Genomic DNA, 26,959 nt, shown 5'->3' with positions numbered 1-26,959 from the left:
AAAGAAGTCTAATTTGTTTTTGCTGTCTTCTCTGTCATACACACACACACACACACACACACACACACTTTTTTTCCTGTTTCAGTCAAGCAAGCCTTCTTTCCCTGCCTGAGCTTCAGCTCTGCCTGCAGGACTGCCTTTTCTTTGCACAAGGGGCATTGAGCGAAGCAGCTGGCTCGCAGTGGCTCTTCTTCTGGGTGCCTGGAAATTCATTCAGTGCAGGAAGAGACAAATGCAGGACAAATCCAGAACTTCAATCTCATTAGCTGTTTGCACTAGTCCAGCTCATAACAGGCTAGAAAAACATGACAAATGTTCCAGTTTGCACAAGCCAGCAGTAGGAATAAATGCCCCTAAAGCATTGTGACTTCTGGCCATCTCCACAGCCACTGCCCCAGCAGAGCAAAGCTCACGCTGCATTGCCAGCTGCATTCATTAGCCAAATCCCAGCACCTGCACTGCATCCAAAGGGCAACCGTGACCTCACAAGGAGAATCCAGCTGCTACCTCACCTTCAGGCTTTAATTTTGTGGTCCCAAAAAGCCATCTGCTGAGCCTGGCCCAAGTCATCATCCAGTTCTGGAGGGCAAAGCTGCCTGTTGGTTCTGTTCATGTCCATGATGAGTTTGGGGATGCTTGGGCATCCATCAGCCCCTGGGTCAGTTCAGGATGAGGAAAGCAGCACGTTCAGACTAATTGTTGAGCATCTGTGCACCCGGGAAGGGGGAAAGAGGAAAAAATATTAGGAAGGAATTTGGAGTGTTTGGCACTTGGCTACTGAGATCATAAATCAGTACAGCATTAGGTCAAAGCTGGGCCTAGAAGGTGGCCATGGTGCAGTGCCTTGGGGGCAGGATGCGTCCCTGCTCCATCCACACAGTGCTGCCCTTGCTGGCCTGAAACCAGTCCGGGCCTGGATACCTGTACGTGGTGCTGCAATGGGTGCTGGGCCCTCAGAGCCTAGTCACAGCCTCCTAGCACAAAACTGTTCTGGTCTTGGTAATGATTTTTTGTCGAGGATGGGACTTTGGAAGCTCATGCAGGTCCCTGTGTGGCCATTCTCTTTGCTATTAGCTACAGAGAGGTCCTCAACAAGATGAGTTTCTGTGTTTTCTGTGCTAGATGAGTTCTGTATGCAGCCACGCAGCAAATCTCCTCATGAAGAGGCAAAGACAGCGCAGTGGGGTGGGGAGGGGGGCCACACACCTCCCCCTTCAGCCCTTCAGGCCATAGAGCAGGTGAAAGGCATCCTGCTGGCTTTGTCGTGCAGGACCCACAGAGGGAAGGAAGCCTCGCTCACCTCCTCCTGAGCTCTGCTTTCCACAGCCAGGCTTGGCCCCCCCCCAGCCCTCCCACCCCACTTCCCATGCCTGAAGGTGCCCAGAGGTGTGTGTGGGGTGCTGGGTGCTCAGCGCACAGAGCAGCACCCAAACCTCCACGCCTCCTCCCAGACGCTCTGGTGGCAGGGAGCGGGCTGCAGGGCAGAGCAGAGGCCCCACTGGGGACAGAAGGACTTGTGGTTCCCCCCCCTCCAGGCCTGCTATCCACGATGCAAAATAACCTGTCAGGTCTCGTTAGCTCTTGAATGAATGTCAAGTAGTCGCACCCAGCCTCCCTGGGAATGTCTTTTCCATGATGTCCCCATGCAGTCACTCCCTGTAAATTGTCCCGGCCCTGCTGGGATGTGCTGGGCCAGCCCGTTCTCCCCGGTGTTCCCCCCGGGGCAGCAGTTCATTCAACATCTGCACATCCTGAAGAGAAGCCACCGCTGTAGGCCGAGCAACTCAGCTGAGCACACATCCAGTTTCCATCAGACGAACTGGAAGAAATCGCTTTGTTCAAGCGTCTCCCCACCACCCGCGAAGGCCAGAGCTCAGTGCCCCATTCCACGGCCCTCACTGGCCTTCTCGTAATTTCTGCTCCTCTTGTCATCACGGCTGCTTTTGATGGTGGCAGCAGCATTGCCTGTGCTGGAAACAAAAACAAACTCTTAAATCCCCTGACACCATGCCTGCACCTCTGCAAGGGAAACGTGGAACAAAGGAGGTTTAAACGTGGGCTTAAATGTGCTGCTCTGGGTGGAAAGAGCAGACGCGCAAGGGTTTTTGGTGCTCTGCTTTTTTTTTATTATTATTTTTTTGGAGCAGTACACATTAGAGCGGTATAAGTCCAGTCCCAAATCTTCCTTTTATGAGTTTCTGGACACGGGAAGACAATCTGTCAGGCCAAAATATCTGCAATCTTGCATTCGGTTTCAGTCAGGAGATGCAACAAAAAATCCCACAGACTTTAATAAATCCCATTAAGTTTAATGGACATCACATGGTTAAAGTCCATTCAGAGGTCTGGAAATATTTAGGTTATTGCCGTTGTAATGGGAACAATTCTTTCGGGAGTTCAAAAATACTATTTGCTGCCTCTATGGAAGTTATCACATCCCTCCTGCATCACCTTCCCATTATCTGCAGGAGATTTAATTCCATATTTTTCCTCTCTCTTAAGAAAGCTGTGGAGATATTTGGAGATATGCTCAAGAACCCCAACAGCTCCCAGTAGGGGCTGTTCATTCTCCTCCAGGACAGGACAACACAAGGCATGGATCAGATGCAATGTCACAGGAGTACTTGCGAGAATTTGTGAGGACGTGCATGTCCCCCAGACCCCATCCAGCTGCCACACATGGGGCTGATCAACACAGGACACACAAGGCACATGCATGAGACCCAGTCTGGTGTCAGCACCGATGGGTTCCTCCTCTCCTTGCAGGATCCCTCACGGCCACCCTTGTAGTGCTGCTCACATGGGGCTTGGTGCCTCTGCCCCTTGTCCCCAGCAGGACAGGACACTGCTGCATCCCCAAGGGGCATCACATCCTCCTGAAGGCCAGCACAGGGCTGTGCTGCGCTCCCAGCCCCACAGAGAAGCTCCAAGTGAGACCTGCACAAGCAGGGGTCTCACCCTTCAGAAGACAGGGCTTGGAGAAACCCGAGGTGAGCCACAGCAGGTTCAGAGCAGGCTCCAACAGCCTCGTGAGCCGTGAATGAATGCATTTCCCCAAGCCAGTGCCCACACAGAGGTGGATTCACCAGTGCCACAGAGAGCATCACTGCCAGCGCAGCGCCACGGGGTGCTCAGCATGGGGAAAGGGGCACTGGAGGAGGTGAAATCCCGCACAAAGCCAAGCTGAAATCCCGCACAAAACCAAGCTGAAATCCAGCATAAGGCCAGACATGTTGCTTGGCCATGGGAAAGGTCCAGAGGCAGCCTTTGAGTAGAGGAACAAAGCAGAACCTTGATGCAAGTCCTGAACACAGCTAGAGAAGTGTGAAAACAGGGAGGTGCACAGTTAGAAATGCCTGCTGGTCTTCAGGGTCTGCTCCAGGGACCAGAATAACAATGAAATGTCTTGAACATCAGCCCCTTTGAAGCCTCTTATTGGGGTTGCTCCACATTTCGTGGGACTCCCTCTTTGGTATAATCCCTTAAGCTAAAGCCTCCTTTGAGGTGATCCCAATGTTTTGGGGGACGCTGCAGTCTTTTGGGCATCAGGAGGAGCAGCCTGGGGCTCTCAGCACATTGTGGAGATCAACACTCATCGGTGGGCAGGAAAATGCGGGCTCCAGCCATGTGGAGCATCATCCCTCCTGTCTGCATGGCACGTTTTAAAAGCACTTCAGGCCTTTAAAAAAATGGCCTACATGTGTGTGATGTAGGGAGCTTGGCTGGATGTGGTGGGAGAATGGAGGAAAAAATCAGGATTCAGGAAATCCCATCTTTAGTGAGAAACCCCACAAATTCAGCACCTATTCATCATCCATGCTTGCTTCCTTGCAGGTGGATTATTTTCTTTGATGGATTAGAGAGGGTTCCTCAAACATGACATCCTACAGATGTCAGCTTCAGGCACACACACACGAGCTCACAGCTGCTCCAATTCACCCCAAAACAACATAAGGAGCTCCTTGAGGCCACAGCAGGCAATTTCCTCCCTTAGCACCACGACTGGGAGAGACCTGGGAGGCTTTGGGATCTTTCATCTGCACGTCTCTTTTAATAAAACCCCTTTGTTTGCTGCGAGGTGTGATCCACACTAAAACACATCCATTTCAACTGCTTAAAGACCAGGGTGGGCACGGGGCCCAGGGATGCGAGCACAGCACCCTGCCCCATTGCAAGGCAGGAGCCAAGCAGCACGGGAGGCTCATCCCTACTGGCAGGTCCAGCCCCAACCCCTGATCCAGCACACAACCAGCACAGCCAGCCCCACGTCCCCAGAGACAAGGGCAGTGACATCCAAGTGCCACCAAAGCTGGGTATTAATGCTGTGGCACAGAGGATGAGAATGAATTCATGGGCTGGTAGCACAAGAAATTAGGAGCTTGTTTGCGTATCAGCATCTAATGTGATATTTGAATAAATGCATTGAGAGCTTTATGTGAAGAGAGGAGTTCAGGTTGGGCAGGAAGCAGGCAGCTGTCAGAAGGAATAAGGACAAAACGAGAATAATCTTAAATAGACCATCAAGAACTATTTCTGCACCTAAGAGCTCTTCTAAAATAATTCGTGTACCTCTGGCTGATTGGATGTGAGTGAGGAATCAGAAATCCCTGCTAGTACTCAGCTCATGGCCAACACAGCCACCTGGGACATGCATTTGCATTCAAAAGCCTAAACTTCAAGAGGCACTCAAGAGATGAAAAAGAGCAACAAAGACGTGTTAACAGCAATGTGGGATGGTGGATTGTAATTAAAACCACAAGAAAAAGAAACAGGAGGTATTAATAAAAGCGACCTGGTGCCCAGCTCTGGGACACCCCCGCTCACTGCCCAAGAGTAACCCAGAGGACATTTGTAGCATCCTCAAGTGCTCATGGCTCTGGCACAGGAGATGTCCCAGGAACGAATAACAAAACAAAATGAAAGGTATCCAGGCGTGATGCTGAAGCAAAAATATAGTGCATATCAGTTTTACTTGTAACTGTTTGCTTTCAATTTTCATGAAGGATCCTGGATTTAAACCTTACCAGACACAGCTGGTATTTGTTTCACACCTACGCTTGTCCCGTGCAGGGGGAGAATGAATCGGCGTGGAGCCAGCAGGCGCTGCCTGCCCCGTGCAGAGCACAACCCAAGAAGGCAACAAGGGGAGGAGGCCCCGTGGCCCTGCCGTGTGTCCACAGGAAATCCAGGCTGGGCACCGTTCCGTCTCCCAGGAAGAAAGCAGAGGGATGCCCACAATGGCTGAGGCTCTGCAGCACATGGGGGATTGGTGTTTTGTCTTGTTCTTGCTCTTCTCTCCCCAAAACAAGCCAATGATAGAGCGACGCATCCTTGCTCCAGCCCCGCTGCTGTCTGTAACACTGACATTCCTGTGCGTTACGTAGTTTCCCCAGGTTCTCTTCTATCCCTCTAGCACTGGGAAGGCTCAGCCCTGGCAGGGTAGCATGGCCGGCAGCATCATGGGGACCTCAGCAATGCTGTGGTCACAAGAACACTGCTGGGGAAGCGACCCAAGGCATGAGGGAGGTGAACAATGCTAACACCACAAAAACAACACTAGAAGCCAAACATTTCAGAACCTTAATAGCAAAAACAAGGACCAAAAATGTGTTTGGCTTCTCTAATTTACTCCAGACCCGGCTTTCAAAGCCACTTGATATATTGGCTGTTTTTTTCTTGAAAAACAGATCCCAGCTGCAGATGGAGCTGTGCTACAAAAAGCTTTTGAGAAATCTGGTTTTACATGAATCAAAGCAACAATCCACTGGGAATTGCTCTCATCTACAAAAAAAAAAAAAAAAAAAATTAATAATGCATTCGAGGAGCATTCAGCAGGGCATAATAACACTCACCCACCCATCCTCACTGGGGCTGGTTATCTCACCCAGACACTGCACTGGGAGAAGGAAGCCAGAGGAGATACCGGGGTGTGTGGTGGGGCAGCGTCAGGCAGCACACAAGCAGCACTTTGCTGTTTATGTACGGAACAACATACACTTCCCACGATGTTAGATCACAATCCTTCACTGCAATAATTGTAAACGAAGACACAAATATCACGTGCTGCTTTTGCAACTGCTCCTCACGGCTTTCAACTCACACCTTAATAGGTCTGAATTATCCCCCCAGCAGGAAAAGCACTTCCCAGCAGCAGAGCGTGCAAAACCAGCGCTTGTCTGTGGGAGCCAGGTACTGCAACTGCTGGAGCCAATGCAGAACCAGCCAGGCCGAAGAGCAGCGCTCACCTACGAGAGTCACACTCAATCTGTCCTGCTTCTGAGACTATTTCTGTCTCTCAAAACTGCTGTCTCACCTCCCTGTAATAAACAGAACATCTTGTTTTGTTGCCATTGTTTCAGCTGTGCTGGTAGCAGGGAGCTTTTTCAATTAGATAAAAATAGATAAGTTGAAAGTAGTCTGCACGTTGCTTTCTTTCCACAATCACGGAGACCTTTTCCCACAACAGAATTTTTGCTAGGAGATCATTTTCCAATCTAAGACATCTCCACAATTTCCCCTCCCAAATAGCATTATCAAATGAGCAACAATAATTTTCTCCCAGACAACAGCTAGGAACTTCCTGAATTTGTAGTTTAGCAACCCAGCTGACGGGTCTGGGGGTGATGTTTGGAGAAGATCTGCTCTGGCCAACTGCTAAACGCATCCTGGGGAGCAGCACAAAGAGCCTGTTGAGTGTGAGCCAGAAAATAAATGCTAAGAACACGATGGCACAGAGTATATGTGAAGAGCAACCCAACTTACGGATTGAAAAGTCCTGCTTATCCCCTAATTTGTACACAGAGCTATAAAACACAGGCAGAGCACCAGTGAAAAAAATAATGTTTATAGCCAAATTCCTCCTGTCCTTCCGAAGATGATGACTGGGCATAGGGGTGGCTGGACAGAGCACCTGATGGGAGTGAGCAGGGAGGGATGGGCACTGTAGGCTGTGTTAGTTCCCACCTCTGCTTTATCCGCATCAACTCTGATCCTGACAGCATTCCCCTCTTCCCTTCATTTTCTTTTCCTTTCCTTCCCTTTGTTTTCTTGGCTCCTTTTAAGCATAATTTCAACCCTCAAGGCTGTGGGTATACAAGATGCACTCCATCACACTCTCCTGTAAAATGCTCAATGCTCAACAGGTGAGGCATGATGTACTAGGCCTTACGAAGTAGAAATGTAAATCTGATACACAAAATCATCTTTTTAACAGCTGTGCTCTCAAACAACGGTATTCCGAGCCAGCAGGAATCCTAACCCAGAACCAGCGCCTCTGCACACACAAATCAATAATTTTCTGGTTGCATTTATTTTTTTTTCCACAGCATTTGCCCACTTGCCCAACCCTCACCGTTTGTTCTTCTTATGCTTTATGGTTAATCATATTTTCTCATTACCTATGCATCACCGTGGCTGGAATGGTGCCAGGTTTTGGATGGAGAAGAAAAACAATGCTGATAGCACCGGCTGTTGCAGTTGCTGCAGAGCAGGGCTTGCACAGAGCCAAGGACTTCTCAGCTCCTCGTGCTGCCCTGCCAGTGAGCAGGGGGGGCACAGCCAGGATACAGCTGGCCCAAGGGACACCCCATGCCATAGGGCGCCCTGGGGAACAATAAAACTGGGGGGAGGATGGTGCTGCTCAGGTACTGCTGGCTGAGCACCAGTCAGCAAGCAGTGAGCACAACTGCATTCTGCATCACTCGTTTTGTGTGTTTTGTTATAATTTCCCTTCCTTTTCTAACCTGTCAAACTGTCCTTATCTCAACCCACAGGTTTTACCTTTTTTTCTGATTCCTTCCCCAATCCCATGAGAGGTGAGGAGGTGTGAGCAAAGGGCTGGGTGGTGCTGAGCTCCTGCCGGGTTAAACCACATCAGTCCTTTTGGCACCCCAAGACAGAGCACGAAGGGTTGGGTTAATGATAGATCTGACCAGAGCATGTCAGAGAGAACAAACTTGCCTGCTGTATTTGTTTAATAGTTGCTGTGATGTTGCTTTTTTTGCTCTCATTGTTGGATGAGTTTTGAGAGTTGTGTTACATGACCCCTTACTTGCTGTGTATGCTCCCTGCTTTGCTTTTATCATCTTTGGGGGCAGGTTTAGGGTTGCTTTTAGTTTTATCACTTTGCTGTGCTGTGTGACACTGGTTTATAATATGATCAAAGCACTGGTTGTGAGCCTAATCTGGTATTTGTACTCAGCACTGTCGTCATCTCTGTACTTCGAGAACTATCTCTTGGGAGCTATTAACAATTACACCCTGTACCTTTCCTCCTCAGAGAGTCAATCTGTGGGAAAGACAAGGGAGGACACTTTCCCCTGCTCCTTCACCTTCCCTCACTTCATCATCCTCCTCTCCTCCAGGCTCACTACCATAGCTCTCGAGAATTTTGGATGTTCCAAGCAGCACAATCCTATTGCCACGTATCCTGGATGCGATCCTGGTTTTGTCTAAAATCAAACATATTTAAGAATACCACCCAGAGGTCTGCAGGATGAATCTGGGTGGCAAGGTGTGTGGAAAGATAGAGGCAGGCATCTATCACTGTTGGCACCTCCAGTAGTTCTGTACTTCACCCCTGATCAAGTGCGGAATCCTTAAAAAACTGAGAGAATGAATAAAAAAACGTTATGCCTTGATCCTGGCAATGCCAGAGGGCTTCAGCTTGCTGCACTGTACTGGAGTCTGACATGTGCCTATCAAACAGTAACAGACACCAGTAACACCCTCACGAGGAGGAGCTCACCACCTCTGGTGACGGACCCTGAGGCTGAGGCAGTGCCAGCCCCCCTGTGCAGAAGAAACAGTGAATGTAAAAGTCAGCTTGCTTAGTAAGGAAGGAAACTCCTGCTAAGAAGGGGAAGGATTCACATTTACAAGAAGCGAGTAATGAATACTATGACAAGGAGCAAAGAGGCCCTGCCCAGCAGAGGAAGGGGACGAGCAGGTTTGTTGTCTGCGTGGATCCACCTTGGATGTGCCTGGCCCATCAGAACACAGGAGCGTGAGTCTCTGGAGGACAGCAGTGCACAGCGTACCCTAACGCCACCAAGCTGTATTTCTGGAGTGGCGGGGGATCCCCAGTTAACTGTGCTGGAGGCTGAAGTGAGACTAACTGGGAATGAGTGGCACGAACAGCCCCTGGGGACTGGCCCAGAGGCTCTGTGCTCAGCATAGACTACATGAGGAAAGGGAAGTCCAAGGACCCCAGAGAGCTTTTAGCTGTTTGATGTCCTCCATCTCCAAGGCAGCTATGCTATCTGCCTGTCCCAGTCTCTCAAAGAACCCTTCTCTTGTAGGTTTGCTGAGGGTTGAAGAACAGCAGGTGCCAGTCTCTACCACAGCTGTGCATCGGCAGCAATATCACACCAACCAAGACTCCCCAGTTTCCAGTCATGAGCTCAGCCATCACCTAGAGACCCAAAGAGTGATCAGCAAGGCTCGCTCACCCTTTAACAGTTCCATACGGCCAGTGCAAAAGTCTAATAATGAGTGGAGACTGACAGGACTACCACAGCCCGAGTGAAGTCACTCCACCACTGAACGCTAGTGAGTTTTTCTCCATCCCTTGGCAGCAGCGTGCAGGCCCCAGTTTGCTTTCCCTTGCAGGGATGTCCTGTCCACCTGAAGTTGGCTGCCCCAGGGGTAGAAACCCAGCCCTGGCCTTGGAGCCAGACAGCCCTGCAAGAGGGGGAAGCTCCCCAGCACCTGCAGCGCATTGGTGAGACCATCATGTGGGGCAACACAGTGGACAAAGTATTTGAGAAAATCTTTCTGAAAGCTGGTTTTGCTGTAAAACAAAATAAAGGTCAAGGGACCTGCACACAGATACAGGTTTTAGAAAAACGGCACAAGGGGCATCGCCAGAGCCCAATGGAAGTGATCAGAACATGAAATTGCCAACTAGCAAAAAAAGAAACACAAGATTTCTTAAGCACAGAGCCTCCCCCACATTCGTGCTGGAAAAAAGGCTATTTCAGTGCTAAACAGAAAACACAGTGTAAGGCTTGCAACAGGCTCTGAGGGCCATAAAGACACTTGAGTACACAAAACTAAAAAACTAATAAAACTAATAAAATTTATTTTTCTTCTTCTTTAAAGAAGTGAGTATTACCAGATGAGGATTTTAAGACCACATTAGAAGTGCCAAGATCCAGCCATGACCCTTAACACAGCAGTTATATTGGACACTTAGGGCTTGTGCATGTTCAGGCATCAAGGCACACAGCTGTGCCTCATCCCAAGCAAAACAGTTCCACATGGAAAAAAAAAAAAAACAGGAAACCTTCAGAATAATTACCCAAAGCAGCAAGCAAGGCTGGGGGGGAAGAAAAAAAACAACAGGGGTTTAAAGTGTATTTGTGTTGGTAGAGAATTCAGAAAGACCTCAAAAAGAAAGGAGTTTGAAAAAAAAAAAAAAAAAAAAAAAAAGATTTTCTCTTGCCTGTAACCTGACATGAAAACTTCAGGTCACAGCCGCAAAAATCCAGATACCACGGTTAATTTTATTCACTTTTACATAAACTTTTCTCCTTCCAACATCTCAGTTGATAGTTTCCGAAGATCTCTTAGAGCCCACAGATTTTCCATGGAAAATGGAAAGGACTGAAAAGGGAGGTATCTATGCATTTCTGTTGGGTATTCAGCAGAAAAGTGATTAATAACATAGATGTCAAGTTATTACTGTTGGATTTCAGAAATATGCAGTTGCTTGCAACATGTAAAAGAGAAAGATGAACAGCAAGCTTGCACAGCGTGGAACAAACCTGCTGGTATAGTCACAAGCAGAAGGGAAACAATGTTCTTCTTCTGGAAAAGAAAAGCCAATTCCTCAAGTCTGAGGTAGTATTTTTCTTTTCAGCATCCTTCAAGTCTGCATTTTCTTCTCCTTGCCCATCATCCTAGCTGACCAAGCTTCCCTGTCCAACAAGCCCCACACTGACACAAACTGGGGATTTCAGGGTACAGTGTGTATGACCAGAGGATACAATACATGACCAGAAATTTCACACACAAGAACTTACAATGCTGCTTCTTCACGCTTCTTTATACCATTTAAGGTTATAATAAATACATTGCTTTAAATCCTCTGACCAAAAGCTTCCATTAAAAAGCAGTTAGGCCCACTGATTTTCTTCATAGTAGTTAGTTCAGCAGAACCGAGCCAGGTGACCTCAGAGGAAGCTTATTCCACCCCCCTTGCAGCAAACCAGGGAACTACGCCTGTTTTCATTCCACTGATTACAAAAGTGACCTTGCTCAAGTCACTAAAGTCTTCAAGTTCCAGCTCCTTGTCTGCACAAGGGAGATAGTGTTTACTTGGCAAGTGTGTTATAAAGCCATTATTTCTCTTACAAGGATATCAATATATTTTAGTCCAATTGACCAGAAAATGACCCCTTTACAGTTCTCCCAGGATCTCCAGCGATGTGTTTCAAGACTCTTTCTTGTTTTGGGCTGGAAGATGTGTTGCATCTTTACTGAGGAAGAGACCTGCAATAGCTTAGATTATTTAAAGGTGTATGACTCACAATACAGCAGATGTGGAGAGAAGCAAGCCAGCTGTACCAGTGTGGTCCAGTACCAGTGTGGTTAGCTCCCCAGCTCTTCTCCAACCCATTAAAACAGGGATTTTATTCTGCTCCACACAGTCTGTGACTGCCAAATAAAAATCTAGTTCTCACACCTTCACCAGTTCCATACAGCCAAGTTTTAACTCATAAAGAGGAAATCATGGAGAAACAACTGTGTGCAGCCAAATACTCCACGCAGTCCCAAGGCAAAGCTACTACCTTGCTGTTACAAAATCCATCCCTAAGCTGCTTGCTTATAATAAGCAGAAGCACATAACCTTATTTTTTTTTCTGCCTCTGAACATGTGACTACACTTCAAACACAGCAGTCTGGCAAACAGTAATATGCATACAATACATACAGAGGACTATATTTGGTTTAGAACAAACACTGGGAAAAGTTTTTTTTTTTCCCTTTTATTATTGGTGTTTTAAATCTAAAAACTGCTCTTAGACAGAAGACTTTTCATGTGCCAGTGACGTTCCTCCACAAGTAAATTGAAGTCCACACCTCGAGATATTTCAGCCAAATAGTAGTCACCAAAACCAACGTTTTCATGAAGACACTCAAAATACACTTATAAAGCATCTGTACTCACCAGGACACCTTCCATGACAGCTCTGAACACTGATTTACTTCTTCATTAACATAATCTTTTTGATCCAAATACAACAAAGTCAAATTTTGTATTTAACATACTAGAACACAGTACCAGCTCAAGGCCATACTGTATTTTCTTTTTTTTTTTTTTTTTTTTTAAAGGCAAGAGTTCTTAGAAAGGACAATAAAGGTATTTGACCCAGGAAAGCACACATGTAAAAACAGGAGCGTTGTTCTTTAGCTATTTCAGTGTGCCCAACAGCATGCCACTGAAAGAAGGCATCTAACACTTCTCCAAAAAGTTTTACTTCCAAGTAGAAGGCTATTTGCTAGAGAGGGAAAAAAAAAGAAACAAAAACAAAGAATACAACAATAATGTTACAAGAGGCACTGATCCTGGCTTTATTCACTTAAAGATACATCCAACATTTGTTATAGCTCACTTGAAATTCAAAATGCTTTTAAGAAACCAACTATAAAACTTTGATTTTTGCCTTGCAGTGCTGTCAAGTTTTCAAATAGCAAGTGACTTCCCAGAAAAACTGTGCTGTGTATTAACATACATACAAAGATTAAAACTTGGTAGAAACCTTTCAGTTTCTGTTATTTGATGAATCATGTTCAAAATGACCACCATTTTCTCTGGGGAGGACGCTACTCTGCTTACCTGCAGGGATGGGTGTCAGCACTCCTGAGCTATTGCACCTTATCCTAACCCTGCACTGTTTCAGGGAGTGGTAAAATGACAGTTGACTTCTATTCCCCCCCATTACAGTACTCATAAGGGATTTCACTCCCCATTTGCATCTTCACACTTGGCAGCTGTAACAATTTTTTTTTCAGCACTAAAAAACTAGTCAGGACAGCACTATGCACGTCCCCTAGAGATTACAGATACTGACTGCTAGCAGAGATAAGTACGTTTTATAATCAAAAGACGTCAATGCGTTAATTTGGAATACAAACTACTTGGCAGTATCTTCTGTTAAATTCAAGATATATATAACTGTGTTGCAGCCATCATATAACGATGTTTCCTACAATCTTTTTTTGCTGCATTTAGATATTTTTATTAAAGTGGTAAAGAGTGCAGGACTTAAGAAATATAAACATTTTTCTATTAGAAACTGCAAAATTTAGTACTATGACACTATGAAAGCTTACAATACAGCAATTGTGTTATCAATCCCGTGTTAAGATTCAGCATCAATATGGTGTCTGAACTAGCTCAAAGCTCTATTCTGCCTTATAAAGCAGTATCAACCTGTCTTGATGTCACTTTCTGTGCAAAATGTGTTCCCATACTAATGCAGCTATAAAAGCACAAGCAGTTCTCATGTTGGTGTATCATCCTTATTTTGTGAATGGTTTCTCTGTTTAATAATAGCCTACCTAGAAATCAGCCATCACACAAAGGCGAAATAACCTTAAACTTCTATCTGAGTATTGGGCATAGTTCAGTGACATGATCTGAAAGGACAACACACCAACCATTCCCATCAACTGTTTAAATAGGAAACTGAAGGAAAAATCCAAATCGAAGACACTCACTGTTACAGTATCTTTAATTTATCTTGTGTTTTACAGAAGTCTGAATGGATTAAAAAGCACCTCCTTTCCCATCACATTCTTTATAGTTGGTAAAATATATTCAATGAGCAAATGTATGTGAACAGCTTGAGGATCTGCATCTTGCAAGGATTTCACAGACCAATCAATCAAAAGCCAAATTTCTTGTAGTTTTTACAATCGTGTTTTAATACAATGGTAAATCCATTCCGATTGTAAACCTGTCCAGTCATATCTCCCCAGAACACTTTGCAAAATCCAGTGTTGATTAGCAAACTAGTTAGCTTTGGCACGGAGCTGTGCTCTCTTGCCTGTGACAGCCTGGAAACCAGTTTTGATGCTGGCGACGGAGCAGCGAGAGTGGCAGGTCTCACACTGCAAGAAATATAATCTGGTGTCCTTCTGTAGGATTGTGTCTGGTGACCGACATGTATGACAGGTGACATATTCCTCTGCAGGAAAGGAATTAAGTTGCAGTTAAAAAAATGCATTACCATCAGAAAAAAAAATCACTTCTTCAGCCTTTAGTTTAACTGTTGTCTTGAAAGGATGCTCAAATTCACCTACTGACTTAGAAGTGGCTTACTATGAAAGTCACAGAGGTTCACATAGACTAAAAATACTTCCTTGTTCCTAAGTTAACAAAGAGTAGGTTTTGTACATCTGGTACACTGTGCCCTGACACCAGTGTTTTAAAAAGTAATAACCAGCTAAGGCTTCCCACTGGCTTCCCATGACTTACTCTGCTGAAAAAGCATTCCCACATGCCAGCAACTCTTACACAGACAACACTGTCTGAAACAGCATTTTGTTGCATATAAACTGCAAGCACAGTCTGTTAACTAGCATGTACAACAGACTTTAAGAGTAATAATTACCATTATTTTCCATAGTCTTCATTAAAACTAAGAAGTTAATGTCAGATGAAAACAGTTTTCTACCACTCTTACTGTCTTCCTCAGTACATCTCTGCACCAGGACAGAGTATGTCCTAAGTGCTCACTATACAGTATAACCATATAGTTATGTATTCTTCCTATCTATTCTTACGTATATGTATCCTTCACTTGCATTATTCCATCACAGAGCAGCGAAGTCATAGTTTGTTAGCACAGAACCTCTACAGCATGCACACATGCAGAGGGGCATGCTGGCCCACACGGCCCGTCATTAGAAAAATGTGTAGCGGAAAGTGGAGTTATACTTACTGATATATCTTCTCAAAACATTTTCTATCTGTTTTTGCTGGAATCTTCCTTTGATTACAAGTTGGTTGTTACCATCTATTGAGCCACTAATTTAAGAGAAAAATGAATTTTAAATAATTGATTTGCAGAAGACATCAAATAAAAAAAGTATATGAAGTTAGCAACTTAAAGCAAGTTAACTGAGGCATTCTTTAAGGTAAGAGTAAGCCAGAATTACATTGTGGGGAAAAAGAGAAATATGTAAAATTCTGACAGCACTTGAAAACCTATACAAAGTTTTGCCCAAATATAACTCATTACAATAAAAACAGACTCCAGCAGAGATCAGCCTCATAGTTAAGCTGCCCTACCAGGAGAGATGTACAGAATTGAGAGCAACTACCTGTTTGTCTCAAAGAAGTGACCGCGACAACTCTACTAAGGTAGAATACTACTACAATCCTCTTCTAGCCATTCTGATGTAATAAATTAAATGTTTTTTCAGACCACATTTTCTAAGTTTTTGTTTAAGTTATCTGAAGCTGAAGAGATCTCAATGTCTAGAGTAAAAGGCATTTGTTATAACCACATTGCAATTAGATAGCTTGATTCTGTACATCTACGTACAACATTATTTTACTATCTTCAAGACAGAAATAAAGACAACCAGAGTACATTGTCACAGAGTAAGATCTTTTATCAAAAGCATTTAAAAGCAACAAAGCAGCTTTTATGCTAAGACAACTGGATTTAACTGTGGCATTAAACAGAATAACTAGCTACATGCCCTCAAAACTTCCCTGAGGCAGGCAGGCATTCTCTCTTCCTCAGCAATCCTAAGGCTTAAGTTGAACAGGAGCCAAACAGCCATCCTCACCAATTGAGACAAACAGCACTGCTATCAGATCATTTTTGGAGAAAGGTCCCAGACAAGGAATTTGAAGTGCTATCCAAACTGTTCCCTGGGACTTATAGCTTGCCTCTGTACCTCTTCTGTGAAATGGTGTCTCTTCAATCACCCAGCACAGCATCTGGGTGCAGGGAAGAAGAGCCTGATGTTCAAGCACATAAAGTACAGACCTAAAACCAGGAATCTTATTTTTGATCAATGGCAACTATGTTGTCATTGCTTCCTACAAACATGCACACCCACAGCCCAATAGCCTTACCTTGTACCCAATTCTGCCAACAAAAACGCCAGGAGATGTTTTGGCTGACGATGTAATCTAAAAATAAAGTATGGATATCTTTAACCCCCCTCCTTCAGAGAAATTTGATATCTATACAGGGATGGTAAGTTAAAATGATCATAAAGTACAAAGTTTGAAAGGGCAGTGCCATAGGGTCTGTACCAAAGAGCATATGCAGACAATGAACTAAGGACACAAAGCTTCACAGTCCACAAAACAGAAAGCACAATTTCAATAATTACTCTCTAATTAAAATGAGAGAATTGTATTTCAGATTTTCCACTCTTAACCCTCAACACACTCCCAGTGCCCTTCGTTTAGTATATTACCCAGGTCCTCCATATGATTATGCCAGAAAAGTCCTTGCTTACGAAATCAGATAGATATTCCTAGAAGTGCCCACAAATAATAGAACTGACTTCACAAGAAATATTCAGATAGAGAAAGCACAGGGGAAAAAAATACTGAACTCCACACTATTTACCAAGAGAACAGTATTTGTAGTTCACCTCAAGATCAGAATTCACCCCTAACATCCATCCCAACCCAAGTCTTGCAAATAAACACCACTGAAGACCAAACCACACACACTTCTAGAAGTGAGAACACTCAAAAGAGCTTTAGGTTTGGTTTCAGTCCCTGAGGCCCATGAAACAAGCCTACCATTTTGGTATGTACAAAGTTCGAAGTTGTCTCAATAAATCACCTTCATAAATACCTTTCACATATATAACAGAGGAAAAGAACAGTATGATTGGAACAGCTTCCAGTTTGGTTTGTCACTGTTGTTTTTTTTTTTTTTTGTGGTTTCCAAAAAGCATTCATTCAACAGCCAACAGCACAGAAAATTCCACTATTCTTGGGAAATATTAAGAGTAAAACTTACAATTTGCAGATATCTGTAAAGTTGACAAAAGATGTTTTCTTGGTCCCTACTCTTACGACCTGTGGAGGCTTCATGACAAATTTCCGTTTTTCTCCAGCTACCATATCTGGGTTTTTTTCCCGCATGATGTTAAATACCCTATTGAGTAACTGCAAAAAAAAAAGGGGGGGGAGGTGGTTCACATCATTTGAGACATGTAAGACATTCATGCTGAAGTACACTGTTAATGCTACCTCAGATGTTTAGAGGCAATGAATATTAGATAGCCTTTGTCTATTAACACTTCCCCATAAGCTTTTCAATGCACACTTTAAAAAAAAAAGTTGTACTAAATGCAGAAGATAGAAGCTGTTTTCACAGAGGTTTACTTTATAATGTCCAAGTACCTCAGTGTGCTTGCAGAGGCATTTTAATATTGCTTTATGTGAAAACTAACTATGACAACAGATGCGCTTTCTGTTATTTTTCTGATCATGTGCTTCTGAATGTAAGATCTTTAGTTTTAAGTAGGAAATGGGATACACAAACACAAGGCTCTGCACTGCCGGAGCACTTTAACATGTAAAATACTTTGAAAGCCTTTTAACATTACCTCATCATATGTGTAGTCCCTTTCTGAGCCTGCCCACGCAGGTCCTGACTGAAGACTAAAAGAAATTCCATCATCTTTTTTGCTATCTTCATCTTCAAAAGCTGTAAAGAAAGTTGTTTTTCTTAATGAATTCTAAACAAGTAATTCTTTAACCTTGCGTGTACATTTCTAAGAAGTGCATCGAAAGAAGATTTTACTAAGACAGGGACAGAATTGTTCCCTGTTTGTCTGCCTAGAAGAGACACCAGCACTTACAGTGAATTCATACAGCACTTCTACAGAAGATTTTTTTTTTTTTGATAATCGTGACTGGTAAAAGTAATAAAATTAATTTTGAAACCAAAAGATACTTCAACAGAACTTATTCACCTATAACATGGACTACATATAATTTTCAACATCTCCCAGGCTACATTATACTTTTACCTTCATCCTTCTCCATTATCTCATCTTCATCTGGAAACTTCACATACTTTTTCTTCTTCTTCTTATTGCCCAGCATGATATCAAGGTCGTCTTCAGGTTCTACTACCTCTGGCACATCTCCCTCAATTTTTAAGTCCTACAAACAAAAAAAAATATATATATATATAATTTACAGTATTAAACAAATTATACCAGTTGTACACTATACTAGACGAACACTAGTATTATCCACTAAGATCCTGAAATGTAATAAGTAAGAACTGAAACTGTAATATGTTGAATAAAGCACTGCAGTACAACACATGAAAAAGGGACAGATTTTTAAACGTCAAGTTGAGATACAATGGGATACATGCACCTAACATGTACCAGTGCAGTTAGGTATTAAAAGTTAGTCTACATTACTTCCTTTGTAATACTTGGTTTCCTATCAGGTAATCAACACAATCTTCTAGTTAACTTCTGGCTGGTCAAGAACAAGGTAACACTATACTTAGCTAAAGGAATCAGCCACATTTGGGCACTAGGGAACAAAACACCTTATGTGTCAGACACTGACATAAGGCGAAGCTGTGACACCTGCAGCCAATTCAGTCTGGTGTCACAATTCCTTCATGGATGCAGGTATGTTTCTGCACTTACAGAAAACACAGCAACCATTCGGCCTGTCCGGGACAGATCAGAGGAGCATTTTCTTCCTCAAAAGGCAGAATCTAAGAATAGCTTTACATGTAGCATAACATTTCTCTGCCCTCTTGCTGTCTGGGCTTCCCAGTTACGCTGACATGTGATCCAGAATTATGACTTGGAATAAAACTTGAGTAGAGTAAATGTGTCTTGTACACCTACTGAAATACGTAACAGTAGCCAATCATTTCTAAAGAAAACACGAGAGTAAGAACAGATTTCTTAGCAGATATATACCCATTATTTGAAGGGTTGGCTTGTAGAGGACTGTTTTGTGCATGGCTTCTGACATCATTTTCTTCTCTCACCCCAGAAGACAGTTACCTTGATGCTAATCAACCCTTATTACTGACTGCGGAATTACTTGCTTATTGTGCATATCAGTTTTTTTTTTTTTTCTAATTTCCAGTCAAAAAGCCCTTACATACAAACATACTGAGCAGAACCTACTATACTTGAAGGACACTGTGAAACAAGTTTCAATATTAACTGCACCAGGATATAATGGCAGACTCAAAACAGTTCCTGCAACGTCAATCTCCAGAAAAGAAAAGCAGGAAAGTTATTTGACAATAGACGAAATGGCCTTGTTATGTAAACAGACCTTTACGCCTTCTTCCGCTTCATCTATATCAAATATCTTCTTTGGCTTCTTCTTCTTTTTCTTTTGATTGAAGAAGTTTAAATCATCCAAGTCATCTGTTGCATCTAAAAAACAAAGGATAAGCAAAAGTAGTCCAGATATTAGTAACTGTAGTAAGAGTTCAGATAGTAAGGTTTCCAATGCACATCCAGTGCCTTCAAAACATTACAGCAAGACATAAGCAATGATCTGTAGCCCCTACAGATATCCTTCTGGTTTTCAACATATCATTCCCCTCTACCCTGATACCTCAGCACTATTTTACAGTTCCTGTATTTTCTGTATCTCGTATCTGCATTTTCTTATATTTACCTGTTCAATCTTTCTTTGTGCTGTGCAAGAGAAATTAGATGCTTCTGCAATTATAGTAGAAATGCTCAAAAAAAAAGTGAATAGAAAACTGCAGGAGTTAAGTTTATTTTCTTTGGTCTACAGCAGGAGCCACTTTTATCAAAAAAGGATTTAAGTTAACAGCATTCCCTTAATCAGGTCATCCTGAAATGGCATTGGCCTCAATCTAAAAAGCAAAATCATATATATATATACACACACACACTCAGAAGCATATTTCCAAATAGATTCTGAGTAGCAGCCTAGTTGCATTCACACTTGTCCAAAAAAATAGAAACACTTTTAACCATATTTCTGTAATTCACACTACAGCTTAATTGTTGAAGTGAAATAATGCCAGAATTGTGCAATTATTGCAACAACTGCATGTGGAAGATTTTAAGCTTCATGATAACTATTTTTGAGCTCCTCTTTTCACTGTCACACACAAGAGATTCTGTCTGAGTCAGGAAAGCAGAATTTGCACAAGCCACTAGTCACTTGCTCTATGTTTGTGAATGGGGCTTTAGGCAGTACAAGCAAAATATGCTTTTCAGATAGGCAGAGTATCTTAAACTATATCTAAACAAGATCTTAAACTAGGAGCTCAGCACCATACATTATGATGGCGCACTCCTGAAAGGAGGCTTCTATCACAATACAGAACTACCCTTCAGAGTTCATCTACGTAGATTCATTTTACCTTTCTTCCTGCTGTCTTCTTCATCTGCTTCAACATCTTTGTCTTCTGTTGGCTCTGGTTCAACTTCTTTTGTTTCTGACTGCTGAGTCTCTTCTGTTTGTGTATCCCCTCCTTCCTCATCCAACATAAACGGCTTCTTCTTTTTCTTCTTCTTCTTGCTCATAGTAGGATCAAAAATCATCTGTAAAAGTCAAGAGTTCATCAGCAGCGTAATTACCACCTGCCATTTAACATTTTTAACACCTTTAAGTTTCTCTCCACATTCCTTCTGTTAAACAAACAGAAGGAATGTTAACCAGGCTTTCAGCTCAGCCTGGGATTTTTCTTGATCTGTGGCAAAGCAACACAAGTGAACTGACTCCAAAACAGTGAGCCTCAGTGTTATCACCACTGGTTTTGTTCCAAGGCACAACTAAGGAGACCAGTAACAAGGAAAGAAAAAGTTACAATGATGCTTGACAGTTTCAAACTTCTGCCACTTTTCTCACAACAGTTATGCTTTCTTCAAGTTTCCTACTACCTGTAGGAGTTCAGCTGAAAGAATAATAAGGCTGTGAATCTTTGACAAAGTAGCTACTTCCCTGTGTTATTACCATTTTGGACTCCTACACTGAAGACAGACCACGAAGAAATCACTGTACCATTCAGCATCACAAAAACAAAGAGTCAGAACATCTATCACGCAGAACACGTGAATTTCCAGATGTATTAAAAGGGCAAGTCTTACCAAAAGCCGTCTCAACAAAAACGCTTAGGCCTAGGGAGAAACTCAGAAGCGCCTGGTGGTACAGCCAGGCAGGTGTCAGCTCCCAGCACTATGAAGCAGCAGAGGTCTCATCTCAAAGCTGTTTGATTCTTTAACTAAGAAAGCAGCTTAATTCAGCTAGAATGACCATGAGGAAAGCACTAACCCCAAGCATGACTTTTAATCTATTCTTTACTTAAATACCGGAGACAATCAACACAAGTTCTTCAAGTCTTCCAACACAGGATTGCCTCCTGCTACTTTTCTTTAAGATGCAAGTTCGACATCTTACCTACCCATCAGTTTTGTTACATCTGGCCAGTTTTTCTGCACTATAGTGTATGCTTATTGCTTCAAACAATTTTAGATACTTAAGAAAAACTGGAGAGTCTTACTTTCTAATAGCTGAAAAACATTCTTTCAGGTAGTTACAAGTCAGCGTCATAAAAACTTCTCACTCAGGACAACATAACCATTTCAAAGGAGCAACTCTGCAACTTCTTGTTTGGTTACACCCTCCAAGTTTCTCTGTCCATAAAGCATTCTTTTCCTCACACTTCTCATTCTCCCGCATGTGATAATCTTGTGATACTCTGATTTTCTGGAGCTTACGTGTTTCATAAAGGCTCTGAACTGAGGCTGAGAGGCAGCACAAAGCACTTAACGATGCTGTGATTCGAACACCCAGAAGTGTCTACATGTATGTGACAACGTAGCTTGAGGCTTTCAAAATGAAGTGTGCCTTTAGCTGTGCTAGAATGGCTCTCAAGAAAGTTCTGCTGGCTGGCTTCCCTCTCAATGCACATGTATGAATCATGCTCTGGCAAGGCACAGCAAGGAATGTTCACAACTGGTTATGCTGTTTGCTGGCTTCCTCTTGTAACCTCTGGATTCTGCTGAAACAGAAGGAAAACTGTCTGCATAGGCAAGGGCCTACAGCTTTGGGAACACCCAGATGAACACCCGTTTCAGGATCACAACCCATTTCAATGATGACACTTTCTTTGCAAGGCTCCTCAGACTTCTATACCTTCTTCTATGAAGAAGCAAACATAAGATAATGTTTTAGATCGAGTGCAATAATTGCTAAGGAACCATGTACCCCATATCACCCCCCTCTTTATAAGGAAAAGAACAGCTTTCAACCCCAAACTACCATAAAGTGTATCTTGTGTCTACAAGAGACAAGGTCTCCAGTAGTACACTAAGCTGAGTTTAACGAGCAAGGGCAACTTCTGGACTCTGCAGGTAGTTTTAAGGCTGAAAAACCAAAGCAATTGGTCTTCTGCAGAGCCTGGCTCTGACAGCCTGCTCGACTCTAAAGAGATGGCACCTAAACCCAGGCAGGGCAAGCCATGCTTCTGCAAACCCTGACCTTGTCGTAACAGGCCAACTGCTCTGAGGAAACTGAATAGAGAAGTCAGACAAGGTGAGAAGGTCTTCACCTGAGTAATTTTGCTCACCTAGAGCTTCTGTAAAAACTAAAGAGCATTCTTGGGTCATGCACAGTTTAAAAATAATAGAAGTCATGATATAAACTGACCAACCACATAACCAGGCTATTCTGTGTTTTGCCAGGTACACCACCAGAGCCCATGCCTTTTACTATACAGAAATGAATATAAACTTCCATCCTGTTTCTGCTCGCAACATCAGATTCCCATGAGGTTTTCCCCTTCTTTAAGCCACGGTTCTTTCTCACATCCAACTCCATGTATCCATTCCTTATTTCAAAGGCCTATACAGTCAAAATCCCAACTTGCAAAATTCAAGCAAGTGAAAGACAATGGGAAAAAAAAAAAAAAAAAGGAAGTTGGACTGTGAAGCTCTAATCCTAAAACATAAGCCCATGTCACCCTATACACGGTGTATACTCTACTGCAGTGGCAACTGCTGGGGATTCTACTGGAGGTTCTATTAATCCCATCTCATTAGTCTGGATAAACATAGGCATGTCTACAAAGCACAGAGCAACACCGCACTGAAAAAGTTAGTTCTGCACAGCCCTCTGTGATAGTACAAAGTTATTTATCAATCAGCACCTCAATCCCCCTTGCTGCTCAAAATGCAGCATCTTCCAGTATTATTTCCTTGGAGCTTCATAAAGCCACTGGGCCAGGAAAAAACAACAACAAAAAAACCACACAACTTTCATTTATCATTAAGTAGGATTTTATATCTTATTAAAAACCCTACTACATATAAATAGAGGTTAATGGACTGCTCATCACTTTCAGGTTTGCCTTTTGCCTTTCTCCTCCCTTGGAGGCAGGCCTCACGTTGCCTGGGTTGTACCATGCTGCTGGGCAGCAATCAGACAGGAGATGTTGCTACCAGAAAGCTTCATTTTGTTTAAAGCTCTGGAAGTTTTAAGCCACAGTCCAGAGCCCATATTTTGAAGAACACTGTACAGGTGAATCAAACCAAGGTTTCTAACACCTAGACTAGGTTTTAAGGTGCAGATTTGTTAACTGAGATTTATGTGCCTTCACCTTCGAGGATCATGAACTGTAAAAAGAGCCATCACTTGTAAAGCTCCACATCAGCTCCTAACAGCCTGCAGCTGCAGAAGGCACACGCACTCACTCTCACACGTTATTCAGAAGACCTAACAGTGACAGTTCAACCATCATACCTTTTACTACCTTCATTCTGTCAGTCTGCTAGACAAAGCAAACCAGAAATGTAACTTTACTACACTAGATTCCTGATCCCAGGTGAGTATCAGAACAAATGCTCACGCAGTATAAATAATTTAAATGATACAAACTAAATCTAAACCAGTAAGTTGTAGGCTAGCTGCTCTGTGGTCTTATGAGCATCTGAGATAGAAAGCAGCTGAAGCAAGGGTCCTAATTTCCTAACCTAGACATTAGAACTGCAGTTGCAGGCACACAATTAGGCCTAAAAATGCAGCACATTCATTCCAAGCAGCTTAATAAACCAGCCTCAGCTACCATTAAAGTAATAAGTACACTAGTTATTGTTTACTACATATGACTCACCTGTCACCAAGTTAGTGTGACTGTGCTCTGCTCATGTGGAGGAGAGCCACAGAGGCATTTTAAATGACACCAGCAAAAAGATAGAAGCCCAAGAGCAGCCATGTCACGGATTCTGCCAGCACAGCTCCCAACAGTCACCCCTCAGGGTGCCCATAACCTCAGGCAGGGAGAGCTCTCTGCCTCCCCAGGAGAACACCTGAAATGAGGTTACTAAAGGTACAGCACACAAACCCTACGACATCTGAAAAACCCCTCAGAGACTGGCGTGTCCACTTCCCTAGGCGTGTACATAAGGAACCACCATAGCTGGATAGCTTTCAGTTATCAACCGTCGAGAAACAGCTTTCAGGGTCAGAAGACGAGATACTCAAGCCCCAAAAGCAGACGAGCCTCCAGGCCACGCGCTAAACACCGCTCCAGGAGCCCGGCACGGCGGGGGCAGGCGGGGGGGGCCGCCTGCCTTCCCCCCGGCCCTCCCCCTACCGCTGGGCCTCCCCTCAGGACCGGAGCCCCCCCCCGTCTCCACGAGCCTGGGCGCGGCAGGGAGAGGCCCGGCAGGGCCCGAAGCCAGGCGGCGGCCCCCGGCCCGGCCCCCGCCTCCAGAGGCGGCCGCGGGGCCCCCCCTAACCCCGGGGCAGCAGCCGCCGGGGCCGGCGGTGAGGGGGGGGGAAGGCGCCGGCCCTGCCGCGGGGCGGAGGCCTGAGGCCCGCTCTCCCACATGGCGGCCGAGGCGCAGGCCTCGGGCCCGGCTCCCCCATCCCCCGACGGCGGCGACCGCCGGGCCTCACCTCGTCGCCCGACATGGCTGCGGCCGGCAGCGGGAGGCGGAGGAGGAGAAAGAGGAGAGGAGAGGCCGGGAGCGAGGAGCGGCGGGGCTCAGGGACGCGGCCGGCCCTCGCCTGCGACCGCCGCGCTCGCCTCTTGCATCAGCGCTCCCCTCCCCCGCAGCGCCGCGCCTGCGCACCCCGCCGCGGCGCCGGGCGGGAGCCGCCGGGATGCTGCTGCGCATGCGCGGCCGGCACGGCTGCCCCCCCCCCCCCCCCAGTTTGCCTCCCCCAGTCCCAGCCCTGAGGCACTCACTGGGGGTACTGGCACCGCCCCGCCTGCAGCCTCTGCCCGCTGCCCCCTGTCTCCCCTGCCCTTCCCCAGGCGCTTGCACGCCCCGCTGAGATCCCCCTCAGTCAGTTCCTCAGACCCTTCAGGTCGTCAGTCCCATGCCAGCTGCAGTGCTAAGGCAGAGCCATCAGCCGAACCTTTGCCACAGGGGTTTTACATTTCAATATTTGCAGGCCATTTACACTTCTGGAGCCCCATAGCTTCTTAGTATGTCCTGTAAACTTAAACTATATTTTTTTACATTAGCTGGAGATTATGCACAGTACATCATTTAACTTTTTAATCAGCTGCAAGAAAAGACTGGCCATTTTGTCTATCTTTGGTCTTCCTTTTGTCTACCTTTCTTGCTTGCCTTTGTTCAAAATGATGGCACCCAGCCTGTTCTGTGCATAAAGCCATCAGTCTGGAGGTACTGTGAGGACAGGATCAGTTTTAGCTTTTCCCAGCATAACTAAAATATGTTTTCTAAAAAACCTCTGAAAGCCAAATTTAAGATTACTTTTCTCTCCTGATTCCATACCAACACCTTCCTCTGGGAATTCAGACCGTTTGTGTCTTTGTCACTTGCTGTTATGTGACAGGGATACCGTGGGTTTAACACTTATCACGAGAAAGGATAGCTATAGTTTATGTCACCCCACATAGTATTTATCTAAGCTGTTCTTAAAAACCACCATGGACAGAGGTTCTCTCTGCAGCCTGCTCAAGTGCCTGATAGATTTCATCGTTGTTGCTACCACTTAATCCAATGCCAGGTGTAATGTCCCACAAGGACACAGAGGGTCACTGTTCGCGGTGTGTCAACCCATGGTACTTTGGAATACTGCTGTGCCTTTTCCTGTCCTGTCCCCAATGTCTTCTCTTTCAAAATGTGCAAAATCCTGCCCCTCCAGCCTTTTTCAGAGGTCTTTTCTTTCTCTTCTCATTTTCTTTGCTCTGTTCTGTACCTTACTAACATATGTGTTTCTTAAGTGCAATGCCCAACCCTGGGCACAGCACTTGCATCTGATGCCTTGGCAGAACCAAATAGAGCAACATAATTACCCCTGATGCCCCATCCATAACAGATTTCTGAATAGATCCCAGAGTAAGTTTCACATTTTTCTTTGTCAGCAATACTTAATGAGTGATTACAACCCTGGGAGTTCCACCAGTTGGGCTGTCTAATGAGTAAAACATGATACTTTGTATGTACAAAATACATACTATTTGGGAAACGCCAGAGGAAAAGCTAATGGCAGCTGCTAGAAGTGCTGTGCTGGAGTTTCGTCCCGATCTTCAGCTAGAAACCAAAGGAAGGCTGAGATGCTCCTGTCTTTGAAGCTCCTGGCTGCAGACACCGCAACATCAAAAGCATGTCTGGGAGATTGCCTTACATTGATTTTTTTCTTCTACGCTGAAATACTATTCAGGATGCAGTGCTTTTCTCTTCTGTTCTTTTCTTTGCTCTTCTTGTGAATTAAAAAAGTTCCAGAAAATTAAGACTACGTTGTCTATAATTAGTAGTTACCAACATCAGCAGTCATCCAAGAACACCTGGAGCTAGTGTGTTTGATCTGATACTAGGGAAAAACAATCCTGTGTGAGTTTTGATAAGAAGAGCACACTCTGGGTTCAAGAGGTTGCAGAACCACACAGATAAATTTTTTTTTTTTCTTATTTTCTTGAGGAGTTTTGAGTAAGTCAGTTTTTACTGAGTCTGCTAA

At 44.3% G+C, this 26,959-nt stretch overlaps 1 protein-coding gene across 1 annotated transcript; it reads right to left on the bottom strand.

Moving 5' to 3' along the window:
• Positions 1 to 12,539: 12,539 nt before the first annotated feature.
• Positions 12,540 to 25,087, bottom strand: EIF2S2 (eukaryotic translation initiation factor 2 subunit beta). The gene is made up of 9 exons (XM_084296571.1): positions 24,926 to 25,087; positions 20,388 to 20,568; positions 19,316 to 19,419; positions 18,025 to 18,160; positions 17,599 to 17,699; positions 17,007 to 17,155; positions 16,100 to 16,156; positions 14,952 to 15,037; positions 12,540 to 14,195 (listed from the first exon to the last, which is right to left on the bottom strand). The coding sequence occupies exons 1-9, from the start codon at positions 24,938 to 24,940 to the stop codon at positions 14,020 to 14,022; spliced, it is 1,005 nt and encodes a 334-aa protein (XP_084152697.1). The 5' UTR covers positions 24,941 to 25,087; the 3' UTR covers positions 12,540 to 14,019.
• Between the last annotated feature and the right edge of the window lie 1,872 nt (positions 25,088 to 26,959).

The sequence above is a fragment of the Netta rufina genome, assembly GCF_964035555.1.
Source record: "Netta rufina genome assembly, chromosome: 16".
Lineage (NCBI taxonomy): Eukaryota > Metazoa > Chordata > Aves > Anseriformes > Anatidae > Netta > Netta rufina.
Note: the sequence above shows the minus strand (reverse complement) of the source record. Positions and strands in the feature narration are given on the sequence as shown.